The sequence below is a fragment of the Echinops telfairi genome, unplaced genomic scaffold, assembly GCF_000313985.2.
Source record: "Echinops telfairi isolate 266 unplaced genomic scaffold, ASM31398v2 ScPeMD7_7419;HRSCAF=8457, whole genome shotgun sequence".
Classification (NCBI taxonomy): Eukaryota; Metazoa; Chordata; class Mammalia; order Afrosoricida; family Tenrecidae; genus Echinops; species Echinops telfairi.
The window spans coordinates 1012187-1028825 of NW_022111319.1; the positions used below are offsets into that span (position 1 = coordinate 1012187).

Sequence of the window (16639 nt, forward strand, 5' to 3'; positions counted from 1 at the left end):
GATATTTCATTTTAACCTAACTACATCTGCCATAATTGACTTTATAACATAATTGACTTTATAATGCTGATACCATTCTCTCCTTCACATTTGGATTTTATTATAATTCTTGGCTCATACAGACTGAAGTACTTCTTTCATTTGGATTTAGTTGATGCCTCACTTAGATGACTGCTTGAAGACAAGCCTGTAAGACCCCAAGTGCAATCACTTTATGATAGAGAATATTATAATCTTCCTAAAAATATGGTGATCCATTTGATATTGTTATTAATATAACCAATGGTATAGGATTTAAAACTCTGTTCAAAAAAGAAAATCATGTAAGTATAAGGTGGCTTCAGACAGCATTACATGAGTTGTTGACTTGTACGGATTAAAATCTTAATTTAATGGACACTATTTATATGAACAATGGAGGTTAGTAATAGATGAAAACTTCCTTTTTTGATTTTTATATATATATATATTGCAATTTGTTTTGTTAGGACATAATCTAGCCATCATGCCACTCAATAGTTCAGTCATATCAAGAAGTGTTGTACAATCACTACCATAATCATTTTCAAAACATTTTCTTTCTTCCTTTACTCCTTAATATCAGCTCCCCATTACCTGCCCCACCCCTCTTCCCCTGCTTACCTTCTAGGAACCCTTATTTTGCTTATTGTCTCTATAGATTCTCCCAACCTTAGTTTCATATACCAAAAGACATAGAAATATACATAACAGAGTCAAAAATGCTACTAAAAATAACAAAATATAGCAGATAAATCCCAATTTGAAAAATAAATTTATAAAATATTTTATATGTATGTATGTATATTTATAACTAGATTAAGCTCAAAGTGTATCAAAGGGGAGATCAAACGTTAAAATTTTAAACATTCAAGTGGGATTTATCATTTTAACCTACTATCATAGTTTCTACAATACTCTCTCTCAGAAAAACAGTTTATTTCCAGACCTGCATTATGGTCAGGGAAATCACCAGAGGCCTATTCCATGTGTAGATACTAGAAGTGTAATTTGGGCTTCCACTGTCCTCCATAGCCTTTTGCAAAGCAGAATCTACAATTTAAACCCTGATGCCATTCCCTCTGTCAGATTCTGACTATATAATTTAAAAACCTTGGATCATAGATGTTGGTGTGCCTCCTCCATGTGGTCTTAGTTGATGTCTCATTTAGCTGGTTGCGTGTTTGTAAACAAACCTGTAAGACCCCAGATGCTATTCTTTCTGATAGTGGGTGTGTTAGTCTGGGTAAACTAGGGAAACAAATCCACAGAAACTTATATGTATAGAAGAGTTTTATATAAAGGGTAAGTGTACATTCAGAAAGCATCCCAACCCCGTCCAGTCCAAGCCCATAAGTCTGACTTAGCCCATATGTCTAACATCGATCTACAAAGTCCTCCTCAAACTCACAAAACACACACAATGACGCCAAATGCAGGAGGATCACAGGCCAGTGGGTAGAAAGTCTTTGACTCTATTGGTGGTGTAAGCATCTCAGCGCTGCCAGGGGTCTCCACACGCCTTCTCCAGCACCCAGGGCTGCATCAGGGTAAGTCCATGCAGCTTTTCCTCAGGGATGTCTTGCAGGAAGTGAGCCTTGCTAGCTGAGGCAGAGAGCTAGCTAAGGCAGTCGCACCCTGGTTCAACCATCAGAGTAAGAGACCAGAGAACTAGAAAGGCGAGGCTCACCGAGCCATTTATCCCTCTGCCCTTCAATTAATCCCACATGTGTTTTTCGGCCAGGTTGGCACAGTAAACCTTAACTATCTCAGGGAGGCACCATCTAATTTCTTCACTACACTTTGCTGTAGCACCCATATCTTCCATGACTCCTTCATGGGGGCTCTTATGGAGCAGGGCCATGTCATAAGAAGTAGTTGATTGGAGTTAGGATTAAGTACGAGACCAAAATCCATTCCTAGATCTATGTTTTCTATTTGCCTCTGATTCACCTTAGAGGCATCTTTATTCTTTTATGGTAAAGAATCGTATCAATCATCTCTCTGGAGCATAAGATCCTTATGTTTATAGTGTCATTAATGTAACCCATTGTGTTCCGTCGCTTTCACTATAAAAACATTTCAGTGACATGTGTAAGAATGAGCTTTGTATCAAGAACTAATTATGTATCAAGTAAACATCCCAACTCAAGTCCAGTTCAAGTCTGTAAATCCAATAGTAGCCCATAAGCTCCTCTTCAGACTCATGAAGCCACATGCAATGATACAGAATGCAGGAACATCACACACCGGTGGGTGCAAAGTCTTGTGGATCCGTGGATCCAATGGCGGTGGCTCTGGGAGGTCTGAGTGGCTTGCCAGCAGGAAGGTGAAGGTAAAGAGAAACAGGAAGTTTCCCAGGACCCTCTTTAGGAGTTCACACCCACAAGGAGGCACCATTAGGCTATGACCTGATTGACAGGATAGACTCCACCCCTACAATTATTATATATCTTCAAGTTGACATGAAGTGATGTAACTGCCACAGACTACCTCTTTTCATCTTGACACTTTTACAAAACTCTTTAGCCATACATAATTCTCAAAACAAAAACAATAGTAGAATCACATTTGTGCCTAACAGGATAAAACTAAAATGCATACAACTCAAAATGTGAATGCCTCATTTAAACATAATACTTTATAGGTGAAATAAACAAAATTATTCTATGCCTAACCATTGCAGTTATGTGAACACCTATACCATAATTCTTTCAAAATATTCCCCCACCCTCGAGACTTTATAAGCCAGCACTGCTTGCCTTTATCCCCCAATTTTGGTTATCCAATTAATGTACTGCCTGCCCATTGCATGTTCTTTGATGTGAAAAATCTTCATTTCATTTGAAACCTTGTGAGTCTGCATCCATAAGCAAAGTCAACTCAGGACAGGCTGTCCATAAAGTCAGCAACGCTATGCACCAGTTCATAGACTCAAAAATCTTACCTTTATCTGATCAGGTTCTGATCAACTCACTGTGGTTCAAGAATGGAATCGCAGATTTGACAAATATTTTAAGTGTAATGTAGAGTACTTTGAAGGTGATAAGGTTGTTTTATTAAAAAATTAAATATGTAGCTTTGAAAAATAAATTCCATTTTTGGGGTTTTGTTTGGTCCCCCCTCATATGCTCTCCATACCTCCTCAACTTGATTTTCCCATCAGTATGGCTTATCACTCTGGTAGGAATATCTGCTGGTTTGGGGTGATCTCATCACATTTTTGTATGGCCCCCACTAAATGATCATCTTCCTTTTCCCCACTTTTGAAAATTTGATCCCAGCTGAAATGAAGACTCCTCTGTCAAATTAGCTTTAAAGGTATGCATGTAGAGATGACAGTGTTTGGTTCATGGGCACTAGTCTGGCTCTCTGCCCTGGTTAGTAGATTGTATGGCCTGAAGGCATGAGTTTATCTTCATCTTGGTGTTTATCCTTACAGCCATAGCCTTATATAGTTTTAACCCTTTTTTCAATGGCTAACTTTACAAAGCACAATGATTTCCAGTTCTCTCCATGTTGTTTTTAAGCATGCGTACTATTCCATTTTGTGGATATACCAAAGATTTTTAATCCGTTCTTCTCCTGATGAGCGTTTGGGCTATTTCCAACTTTTTTCTAGTGCTGCAATGAATATGGGAGAGCATACATCTGTTTGTGAACTGTTCTGTATTTCTTTGGGGTATATACTCAGCAATGGTATTGCTGGGCTGTATGGTGTTTCTATTGCCAGTTGTTCTAGGAATTACCATATTGTTTTCCAAAGTGGTTGTATTTATTTACAAACTCACCAGCGGTCTATAAGAATTCCAGTCTATGCACACAGTCTCCAACATTAGTTGTTCTCTGATTTTTTAAATTAGACTATGGTGGTGGTTGTTTTGATTTGCATATCCTGTATGGCTAGTTAAGAGCATTTCCACATGTGCTTGTTAACCATTGAGATGTCATCTTTTGTGAATTGTCTATTCAAGTATTTTTAGATTTTAGTAATTAGTCCTCTGTCAATTGTTTCATTGCTAAATATCTTTCCCCAATCAGTGTGCTTTCATTTTATTCTGTTGTTGAATTTTTTTATGTACACAAGTTTTTTTATATAATTAATAAGTCCCATTCATCTATTTTATCTCTTACTGTATGTGCTTCTTTTCTTATATATGATAGTTCATGTATGCCCTGCACTAGGGCCCTTAGGTTTTTGTCCCAATTTTCTCATTGATGATCCTGATAAATTTGGTTTTTACATTTAGCTCTCTGACTCATCTTTATTTTACTTTTTGTGCAAGGGGAGATAATACAGGTCTGGTTTCATTGTTCTGCAAAGGGATATCCAGTTTTTTCCAGCACCATTTGTTTAGGTTGGCTTCCCCTTCCCATTTTATTTTCTTGGTCCTTTGTCAAAAATTGGTTGTCTGTAGGCCAATGCATTTATTTATGAGTTTTTTTTCCTGCTGCATTAGTCTATGTATCTATCATTAAGCCCTTACCAGGCTGTTTTGACAACTGTGGCTGTGTACTAGGTTTTGATGTCTGGTAGACCAAGACGTCTAACTTTGTTCCTTTTTTTTAAGTTCTTTATTTATCCTTGGCCTCTTCCCTATCCATATGAAATTGGTAATCAGTTTTTCCAATTTTTTTAAAGAATGATGTTGGGATTTGGATAAGGCCTGCATTGAGTTTGTAGATTGTTCTAGGTAGTATTAATGTTTTCACAATGTTGAGTCTTGCTATTCAGGAACATGGGATATTCTTCCATTTGTGTAGATTTCATTTATTAATGGTCTGTAGATTTGTTTGTATAGTTCTATTGGTTTTTTTTTTTTTTGCTTGGGTTCATTATTAGGTATTTCAACTGTTGTGTGTCTATTGTGAATGGTATTTTTTCTTGATGTTTTGTTTTTAAATTTCTCTTCACTGCTATATCAGAGTCCGGGTGACTTCTGCTTGTTAATCTTGTATCCTGATACTTTATTAAAATCCTCACTTGTTTCCAACAATTTTATTGTGGAGACGTTGGAGATTTTTCTGTTTAAAATCCTATCATCTGCAAAGATCGAGAATTTCAATTTTTCTTTGGTCAGTTGTACTACCTTAACATTTCATTGTTGTCTTATGGTTCCAGCATGATGTTGAATAAGAGCAGTGATAATGGGCATCCTTGTCTGGTTTCCATTTTTAGTAGATATCTTTTAAGCTTTTCCCAATTGAGTGTGATATTGGCCATTGATTTTTCATATATGGCCCTTTTTATGTTGAGGGTTTTCCCTTCTATTACTATTTTGTTGATTGCTTTTATTAGGAATGAGTGTTGGATATTTTCAGTAGTTTTTTTCTACATTATGGATATGATCATGTGGTTCTTATATTTTATCTTGTTTATGTGGTGGATTACATTAATTGTTTTTCAAATATTAAATCATCCTTGCAGCCTTGGTGTCAATCCCACTTGGTGTGTGTATGTATATGTATATGTATGTATATGTATGTGTGTGTGTGTGTGTGTGTATTGGGTAGAGGGTGTATTTCTATGTATTTGTCCATATCTTCTAGATTGTGGAGTCTATTTGGAATACAATATTTTGTAATAATGTGTTGTTATTCTTTTCATTTCTTTTGTATCTGTTGTGATGCCACCTGTTTCATCTCAAATTCTTGATATTTTCATTTGCTCTTTCTTTTCCTTTGTTTAGTTTGCTAGTGGTTTTTAAATTTTAATTGATCCTCTCAATGAACTGACTTCCTGTTTTGTTGATTTTGTTCCATTGTTTCTCTGTTTTCCAGCTTATTTATTTCTACTCTAATTTTATGCTTTCTTTACTTCTCTTTACTTTGTTGCTACCTCTGTTCTAAATTTTGGAGGTGTTGTTAAAAGGTTAAAAATTGTATCTCCTTAATTTTATGTGTGCATTAATTGCTTCAGTCTGACCTCTCATTACTTCTTTTACTGTGTTCCATGGATTTTGGTATGCATCTTTTTTGGGGTAATAGCCAGTCTTTTTTTAGTAACATGTTGTCGAATCTCCATATGTTAATGACATGTTATAAACTGTCTGTCCTGTCCCCATTCCTCTCAAGGTTCCATATCCTGGGACCCACTTACCCAACAGCATTTGTACCTTTTTAATATTCAAGCATTAGTGACAAAAAGCCTCACCTCCTACAAGTGCCCATTGCTCTTCCTGCATACAGGGAAGGAGTAGTCCAGTTCCCTTCTCCCCCCACCATATACAAAGTTTGTTTCATCTTTAGACTTTCAGTGTGTCCCCCTTGATAGCAACCCCAACCAGTTCAGGTGAGGTGTCAAGCACTGCCCTGAGTCTACAATAGGGATTGCTCAGGGACTTCTTGGTTTTGCACCCATTTTTGGTCTGTTGCACTGCCCTCTTAGTTCGCCCCCATGTGGGCAGTTCAGACCAGCCTCTCTCTCTGAATTCTGTTTTCAGTGCTGTCCTCTGTTGTGCTGTTCTCTAGGGAGAGTACATCATCATCATGTCTCAAGAGAGCTGCTCCAAGCAGGAATGTTGCCCTTAAGTATCGGCACACCAAGTTGAGGCCTACTCTCTTCCTTTCCTGTGAAGACATAAACAATACCCTCTTCTTGGGTAGTTTAGTGCCTTGATCCCCCATTGCCATCTTTCTTCTTCTCTCACCTCTCTGTGGGCCTTAAAGGCATGTAAGAGAGGGAGGTGGAGGGGTGTCTTTCAGCACAGGTGCTATCTGCATCATTTTTATTATATATTTTTTTATTTTGTTGATGATAAATGTCTCATTGGGTAGCTCATGCTAGAGTGTCTGGGCCTTAACCAAGGACTTTGCAATATGTGCATTTTCCCCTATGCCAGTCCAGCTTTTGAAATTACCTCAGAGGACTCATGTTGTACTTGTCCATGTGTACTTGGCTAACTTCGCTCAGCATATCTTGCGATTCCTTCCACGAAAGGAGGTGTTTCATCACTATTTTTTAGGGATGTGTAATACTCCATTATGTGTACATACCAGAAACAGCTTTTTACTGCATTCATTTTTTGCATTGCTTTCTTGTTTTCCCATTCATTTATCTCTGTCCTGACTCTTATTTTTTCTTTTCTTTTATTATTAGAGGGATTTTTCTGTTGGCTCTGTTCTACTGCTGGAGTTTTTGTGATAGAGTATCAACCATAAGTCTCTCTTCCTTCTTCATATGTGCATTTATCACTACCAAACATCCTCTGATAACTGCCTTGCTGTATCCCATAGGTATGTTGTATTCTCATTATCATTAGTTTCTGTAAACTTCCTAATTTCGTCTCTAATTTGGAATAGTACCCACCTCTTTGGAAGAAGAAAATTATTCATCTTCAAAGTATTTGCCTTTGTTTTTTTAATCTTTCTTTTGTTGATTTCCAGCTTTATGGTACAATGGTTAGAAAAGGAATTTTTGATTGACTTCAGTATCTTTGAATTTACTCAAGCATGACATGTCTGTTTTCGAATATGTGCCAATTGCACTTCAAAAGAATTTTGAATTTTTTTTTTTGCATTTGGGTGGAGAGCTCTGAATATGTCTGTCATGTCGAGTTGTCCAATTGTGGAGTTTAGTTCTGTAGCCTCCTTGAGCTTCTTTCTCACTGATCTGTCTTTCTTGGAGAGCAGTGTATTAAAGTCACCTACGATGAAGGATTTAATAGACGAATTTCATGGGTTTCTTGTTGGGCAAGTATATATTTATTAAGATTACTGGGTTTTGGTCTTCTGATCCCTTAAGCATTATATAATGTCCATCCTTGACTCTTGTTATGTCCTGCACCTTGAAATCAATTTTTTTCAGAGATTAGAATTGCAGCTCCTGCTCTTTTTTACCCAACAAACACTTTGCTTGGTTATATCCTAAAGAAGTAAGAGCCATACCACAAATAGATATATTACATCCATTTTCATCACAGTACTATTCACAATAGCAAGAAGTTGGAAACCACCTAAATGTCCATCACTAGTAGAATGAATAAATACTTTAGTACATAAACAATGAAATATATAATATTCATATTAAAGAATATAATGAACTATAAAATACTTCTTGGCATGGATGGATTTTCAAAACTTTATGCTGAGTGAAGTTAATCTATCACAAAAGGGGGAAAAAATCAAGACAAAAGTTTTCATACCAAAAAAACAAACTTTGACATGACAAAATAAATATTTATAAATTATCAAGGGCTCATGAGGGAGGGGGAGCGGGGAGGGAGGGGAAAAATGAGGACCTAATGCCGGGGGCTTAAGTGGAGAGGAAATGTTTTGAGAATGATGAGGGCAATGAATGTACGAATGCACTTTACACAATTGATGTATGTATAGAATGTGATGGGAGTTATATGAGCCCCTAATAAAATGATTTAAAAAACAAAACAAAAAACAAACTTTAATGGTTACCACAAATGGCAGAGGAAAGGAGCGTTATTCGTAGGGGCGATCAAGTCAGTTCTGACCCATACTGACCCTATAAATAACAGGACGAAACACTGCACATTCCTGTGCCATCCTCACAATTGTTCCTACGGCCCATAGATGCAGCTACAGTGTCAATCTGTCTCATTGAGGCCCTTCCTCTTCTTCACTTCCCTTCCACTTTATTAAACATGATGATGTCCTTCTCTAGGGACTGGTCTCTTCTGACAATATGTCCAAAGTATGTAAGACAGCCTTGCCATCCTTGTGTCTAAAGAGCACTCTGACCTTACTTTTTCCACTACAGATCAGTTTGTCCATTTAGCAGTCCGTGGTACTTTCAATAATTTTCTCCACCACCACAATTTAAATGCATCGATTTTTCTATCATCTTCCTTATTTAATTTCCAACGTTCACATACAGATGATGTTATGGAGAATGCCATGGCTTGGGTCAAGCAACCTTAGCACTCTAAATAACATCCTTCCTTTTCAATATACTCTAAATAGGTCTTGTGCAGCAGATTTACCTAATACAACAGGTCTTTTGATATCTTTACTGCTTTTTCCAAGAGCATTAATTGTGGATCCAAGTAAGACAAAATGCCTGATTACTTTAACCTGTTCTCCATTTATTTTGATGTTACCTATTGGTACAGTTGTGAGGATTTTGGTCTTTCCTGCATTGAGTTTTAATCCATACTGAAGGCAGCAATCCTTGATCTTCAATAACAAATGTTTCAAGTTATCCTCACTTCCAGCAAGCAAGGTTGTGTCATCTCCATACCACAGGTTTCTAACAAGCCAATTCTGATGCCACATTCTTCACATAACACAGCTTCCCTGATGATTTGGTCAGCATACAGATTGAAGAAGTGTGGTTAAAGGATACAATCTGACGCGCACCTTTTCTGATTTAAATCATGCAGCGTTCCCTGTTCTGTTTGCACAACTGCCTCTTGATCCATATACAATTTCCAGATGAGTAAAATGAAGTGTTCTGGAATTCCCATTCTTATCATGGTTATCCATAGTTTATTATAATCAACACTGTCAAATGTCTTTGCATTGTCAATAAAATTCAAGTAAACATCTTTCTGGTATTCTCTGCTTTAAATCAAGATCCATCTGACATTAGGGATGATATCCTTTTTCCACATCTTCTTTTGAATCTGGCCTGAACTTCTGGCCAGAAGAGAGGGAAGGGAAAGCAATAGACTAGAGGGTAGACAGGTCTTCGGTGAAGGGCAGGATACTGTTCTACAGGTGGGAGAAAAGAATAAAAGGCTGTGGGAGGAGTAGGGCAGAAAGCAATTAGTTTTAAGTCATTGAATACAAAAATTATGATCTGAAACACACATCCCCATGTAATTCATAGTAAAACATTGGAAAAATGGAAATAGAAAAACAAGTATATTAGCCTAAAAAAATTCCAAAAAACAGTGTCTTCACATTTTTATTTTGTTAATGAAGTTTTTTGTGATGTTGTAGCATTATTTAACTCTGATGTGGGCTCTATGTCTTAGCCTCCATAGAATTTCCAGGGAAAAAAAATCTACACTGATTCTTCAAAGACCCTTAGTATATTATCCTGGATTTGTTTTTACTGCTTTCAGAATTGTTACCTTGTCTTTGATTTTTGGAAATTTTATTAGGATGTCTGGTGGAATTGCTCTTATTTTTTTCTGAGTGGTATTCATGTCATTTCCTATGTTTTCAGCTGTAGTTCTCTTTTCAAAGTTGGGAGATTTGGAGAATGCTTTTTTATCCTTTATTATTGTCATGGTGCTCTTTAATACTCATAATTCTAATTTCAAATTTTGTAATTGAATCCCAGATTTCCATTTGGCTTTTGTTCCCCCCTTGAGATTTGTTAGCTTCAGTTATTCTTCATTCATGTGCATGTATTCTGTCTCTGTCTTCTTGACTTTAGTTCTCTTTCCTTGTGATGCCCATCTGAAGTATGTCCTTTATCCATGTGCCTTTTCAGCAGCTTTAGTTTCTAGTGCCCCTCTATGTCAAGTGTGAACAATTTCATCAGTACTGTCTTACAATGGCACTCTCCCTTTATCCCTTCCCAAGTATACATTCTGTGAATTTTCACCTTCAATCTGCTCAGCCTTAAAAAGCAAGCTACGATTTTCCTCAGTTTAGTTTTGGTTCTTCATTTTCATTTGAAGTATTGTCCAACCTGTACAAAAATGGCTGTAGTGAGCGAGTGAGTACTCCAGATGTTTGTGGGTAGTTTTTCCATACTTCCATGGGACTCTCACTCTTCTCCTTTATCTCTGGACTCCACCTTGATTCTCTAACACCTCAGCTGCTGTCCAAAATTCTGATATCTCATATTCTGTATACTTATATTCATTGTTCAGTGAGTTAATTGGTAGCAGATAAATGGGAACACCGCTCACTTTTCAATCTCGCCCTGCCTCTAATCTCCTAAAAGCCTCTTAATGTGTACTTAGATAATATGCTTTGCTGCTATGCATGTGTTTCAAAGGTTAATATATCCCTCAAAAATATCATTCTATCAAAAAGAGGTTCAATATGTTATATTGTTGAACAGGTAGTAAATGCCTACTGAGCTTAAAAATGTCCCTTAATTGAATGTGCTTAAAATTTGAGGAATGCTATGTGTACAGCTCTTTATAAAGTAAATACGAAATTACCTTGCTTTGCTCTGGTTCTGGCCTACTGTGCATTCTGCTCCAAGTATAAATTAGTTTGAACTCTAGAATGAATGGAATGGCAATATCTCTATATGCTACATTTTGCTGATTTGAGAAGCCAAATAAAACAGAAGATTTTGGTGCATTAATTCTCATTTCTATCCTAGTATTTAACTTGATGCAAGTAAGGTGTGAAGCACACCCTCTGTACTGTAGTCTTTCATTTATCCACCATTGCCCTTTTTTTTTTTTAAAATCATTAACCAATTACAAGGATCTACATATAAACTCCTCCCTGGGGGATGGACAACAGAAAAGTGGGTGAAGGGAGATGATGGACAGTCTAAGATATGATAAAATAATAATAATTTATAAATTATCAAGGGTTCATGAGAGGAGGGGGCAGCGGGGAGGGGGGAAGAAAACGAGGAGCTCAAGTCAACGGATTTATGTATGGATTGAGATAAGAGTTGTACGAACCACCATTCCCTTTTTTATTGCATGTTTTTATATTTATAGAACATTGATACCAGCATTAGAATAAAAGTTTACTGCGTCTTGCACTACACCAAATGGATATAAGCATATGATAAATCTAAAACAAGTTTTTCTTGATGGGCCTTTATTAAGCAATGTGACATCTGCTCAATTCTGCCCTTCTTATTAATGAATTGAAGACAGTCATGGGAGTATGAAATACACATATCTAATTTGCTGATTAGCCTTCAACTGTCTAACTAGTTCTAATGTTGTGGGCCTTAACCATGACAATGTATTGCAATATTGTCTTATGGGACCAGGAAAAACATGGTGATGTCTAGTATTGTAATATATGATGAGAAAAAGAAGGAGATGAGATGAGAGAGTAGGAACAGGAGGGTGTTATATTGTATTCAGTTGCCAACTTGTTTACTGTAATTTGAGTAATTTATCTGTAACTTATTATTTATTATAGCCTTTGCTGTCTGCTCCTGTAAAGACTTAACAAACCTCAGAAAGTTTATAGAGTCTCTATGAGTCAGAATTGACTTAGTTGCTGTGAGTTGAATTGGTCAGTCAGTACCTCTTAAGCAATATCTCTCCATTTCCCCCTCCCATTTATTCCTAGTAACTGCTAATAAACTTTGGTCTCTATGCCTATTCTAGGTATTTCATGTATATGAAAGTATACGGTATTTTCCCTTTTGTATCTGATTTATTTAACTCAATATAATATTTTCTAGGCTCATCCATGCCGCAGCATGTATGAGAACTTTATTTCTATTTATGGCTGAATACTATTTCATTATATAGATATACCACGTTGTATTTATTCACTCATCTGTTTATGAGCACTTAATTGTTTTCACCTTCTGATTATTGGGAATAATGCTGCAATGAGTATGTGTGTATAAGTATCTGTTTTCGTCCCTGCTTTCCATTATTTGGGTCACGTGGTCATTTCATATGTTTTTTTTTTCTTTTGAAAGAGTAGAGTGGCCTTTAAAAAAAATCATTTTATTAGGGGCTCATACAACTCTTACCACAATCCACATGTACATCAATTATGTGAAGCGCATTTGTACATTCACTGCCTCATCATTCTCAAAACATTTCCTCTCCACTTAAGCCCCAGCATTAGGTCCTCATTTTCCCCTCCCTCCCTGCTCCCCCCTTCCTCGTGATCCCTTGATAATTTATAAATTATTATTTTGTCATATCTTTCCCTGTCTGATGTCAACCTTCACCCACTTTTCTGTTACCTTTTTGAGGAACCACCTTACTTTTCCATTGTTGCTATAAACATTTTACATTTCTACTCTCAGTGAGTGAGGGTTATGTATGTCCTTTTAAAATATTCTTTAACTGGAAAAAGTTCTATCTTAAATTATGGTAGCAAAAAAAATTTATGTTCGCTGCATACTCATCAGTCATGTTTGGTAACTGTCAGAGGTAATATTTTTATCTTGTTTAAATCAAAACTTCCTGCTGTTGGTTATGTAATCCCCAGTGCTGGTATATTAATAATTTTTAAAATTTTGTTCCTATGCCTAGAGGTTTGTTTTTCTAAATGAAAAAGAAAGGTTGTGGCCTCATTTCACCTCTTTTTTTTTCCCTAACAAATACTATTAACTCCGTAGAGAAAGCTCACATATATATAAGATACTATTTGATTTTTATTAACACTGTACAAAAGAACAAGAAAATAACTACCTAAGTTATTATATGAGAAGTTAATGAATCCTTTCATAATTTATGAAATGTATGTTTGTGTTCCAGAAATATACTCCTCTTTGCAAGATAAATGCCATGTGTGTAAAATGTGAACTCATGCTACTTGTGTAGTACTGTGTCTTCTCTTGCCATCTCTTGTGTTGCAAGGAAGTTATTTAGCATTTGCCTCAATTCTTTCATCTTAAAAATGAGAATAGTAATATTGTATTCATAGGATCACTATGACCAAAGAAAGTCTTAGTACTGTGCAGCATATATATTAAGTTTTCTGTACTTATTAGTCTTACATTTTGATATTTGGATGTCTGGTTTTCCTAAGTGGAAGACTGAAAGCTATTGTGAGGTTATGCATCACATCTTACAAGGTTGGTTTTTGTATAATCTATATTATTTAATCATCTATAAATATGCATTTATTCAATACTTGCTAATAGCAGGAAACACAGTTCCTTTAGTATTAAGTGAATGTATTTTCTAATAGATTAAAAGGATCCAAACTTTTATATCATGAACATTTAGGTGAGAAAGTTGTTTATACTGCTTCATACAAGATTATGATTATTTCTTTCTCAGGTTCTTATGCAACAAGGATATGATGCTGCTTGTGATATTTGGAGTTTGGGAGTTCTTTTTTACACGATGCTGGCTGGGTAAGAAACTTAGATACTTAGAAGTATTCACATCATTATTTGAATTTACCTTTTTATTTCCTTCTTGAAAGAAGATAGGGTGACAATAGCCGAAGCAGAAAAAGGATAAATTTAAAAAACATAAAGTCTATAATGAGGCACTGTGGACTTAGATATATTCAAACGCAGTTTTCAGCTAGAACTAAAAATTTTAAATAAGCTATTTTGTATTGTTGAAAAACATTTACCTGATAATAAATTAACTTGCTGCTATTGATTAAACTTATGAAAAATCAAGCTGAAATAATACTTTAATCCTTTTGTTCTGACAACAGAGAATTAGTATGATTCTATTTTTAATGAATCTAAAGGTAACAATACTAAACAGAAACACACAGGATGCATGCCTTCCCTTTGAAGAATAAAGACATATTAAAAAATTGCAATAATTGGATATGAATGTTGCTTATTTACAAATAACACAAGTGCTAATTTTACTCTTATAATATGAAGTTCTTCATTTTTATTTGAGGAGAGCCTTATGCTTATAAAGTTTATTTTAAGAAATCTTTATTAGACAAAATGATATTTAGCAAAGTCTACTGTGTAGAAGGTAATTAGAAGAATTATAAATTTCTTAAGCATGATGTTCTAAAGAGTGCATTTAGTATAATTAAATATGCTTGATATACATGATATACCAGGAACTTTATAAATATGTTATAAAATAGTGATTCTAAATTATTTATTGGTTTGATAAATATTATGCATGCTAGAATATTTTATGTACTCTTAGATATATTTAAAATTTATATGAAATAGTTGTAGATCACAAGTGCTAAAGTGAAGGCTCTGACCCCCTTCCCTCCTGGTGATTAGGAAGACAGACTCCACCTTGTTCCTAAAATAACCCATTATACCTTTCTGAGTTGCTGACTGTTAGAGCCTCACACATGATGGCATTTGTAGGTCAGAGTGATTGTTCCTCTGCCCTGAAATAGACCTTGACGCCCTCCTGAGCTAAGTGTATTGAGTACTGGTGCCCTGAACACTTAGCTCTTTCCACTCAAGGCGGCCCTCACACCCTGACTGGGCAGCCAACAGCCTGAACCAAGGCCGTCAATTTTCATAGACATTAGATTAGTATTATTCTTTTTGCACAGATAATATTAATGGAATCCTAAAGAAAAAATTTGAATGACTACAATAAGTATATTACAAAGATAGAAAAATGTTTTGTACTAGGTTTCCTAATTCACACTTTAAGTGAATGTAAAATTTGCAAGTTTTGTTCTGACCTGGTTTTGTTTTACTTTAAAAGCAACTTTTGTTTTCTTTTACATTAATTTATGCATCAAAGGTTTTAATTAAAAAGCGAAAAGCTACTGGTATAGACAGTTTTATTAAATAATCAAGTTCATTATTTTAAATATAAAACATAATGGCACAGTGAAGGGAGATTTTACGTGAGAGTTTTAGTTTGCTATAGTAAATATTTTCACATACAGTTGACCCTTGAAAAAAATGCAGGAGCGAGGGATGCTAACCATCCATGTATCAGAATATCCCAATTGAGTTTACAGTCCATCCTTGAACAACATGAGTATGAACCACATGGGCCCACTTAAATGTGTTTTTTTCTCCCCTGCAGTGAGCTTAAGGGTTGCAAATTTCACTAAAATGACATTAAATCTCTACATGAACAGGTTCATCCTTGTTCAGGGGTCAACTGTAGTCCTATATTCATCACATTTATTCTTTATTTTTAATAGCTATACTCCATTTGCTAATGGCCCAAATGATACTCCTGAAGAGATACTGCTGCGTATAGGTAATGGAAAGTTTTCTTTGAGTGGTGGAAACTGGGACAATATTTCAGATGGAGCTAAGGTATATATTATAAATATACTTTATTTGTTGCATTGAGTTAAATTGCTAACCTCTTTATATTTCCTAATCTCTATTTGAAGGATATCTGATGATGTCATATGTTTGGTTTTTGGTTTATAATTAAGTCAGCTCACATCTACATGTGGATCAAATATGCCGAAAACAAACTCACTGTCACTGAGTTGATTCTGACTTGTAATAACCCTATAGAACAGAGTAGAACTACACCTGTTTTTATTGCTAAAGGTGTGAATTTTTATGGGAACAGACAGCCTCATCTTTCTCCCAGGGAGTTCAAACTGCTGACCTTGCCTACTCCACTTTGCCAACAGGGCTCTTTAAATCTGGCAATTTTCTCTTATCCATTTATATGTGTTCAGGGATTATAAACTAGTTTTTAAAAATATAAACGAACTAGGAAAAGGCAGTCAAAGCTGACTAAAATGTATTTCTAGGTTCTCTGTGCCATCACTTGTTCTTCAGCACAGAGATTGACTGTTGGTTATGTTGTTAGTTTCATAGTGTTAACTGATTCTGAGAGGCTATACGGGGAAAATAGAAATTATATCCTATTAAAATGACTTCAAAATCTTAAAAGAAAGTATGTAACCTAATAAACATTTTGTTCCTGTCTTAATTAGGAAGCAGTGATTATAAAGTTTTATAAGCACTTAAGATACATGGCCCCTTTTGCCATATTATCATTTTTGAGTTACACATCAGGAGAATCCACTTTGGCGTTGGAAATATTTCTGTTTACAAGTAAAAATGGACCATTTTGTACGTTAAGTC

General features: G+C 35.6%; 1 protein-coding gene across 1 annotated transcript in view; it reads left to right on the top strand.

The window, feature by feature from the left end:
- RPS6KA6 (ribosomal protein S6 kinase A6) overlaps nt 1-16639 on the top strand; it is a 198090-nt gene that overhangs the window by 141933 nt on the left and 39518 nt on the right. Inside the window, exons 18-19 of the mRNA XM_004714129.2 lie at nt 13902-13978; nt 15730-15847. Coding sequence (XP_004714186.2) covers nt 13902-13978; nt 15730-15847 — 195 coding nt within the window. The remainder of the gene's footprint in view (nt 1-13901; nt 13979-15729; nt 15848-16639) is intronic.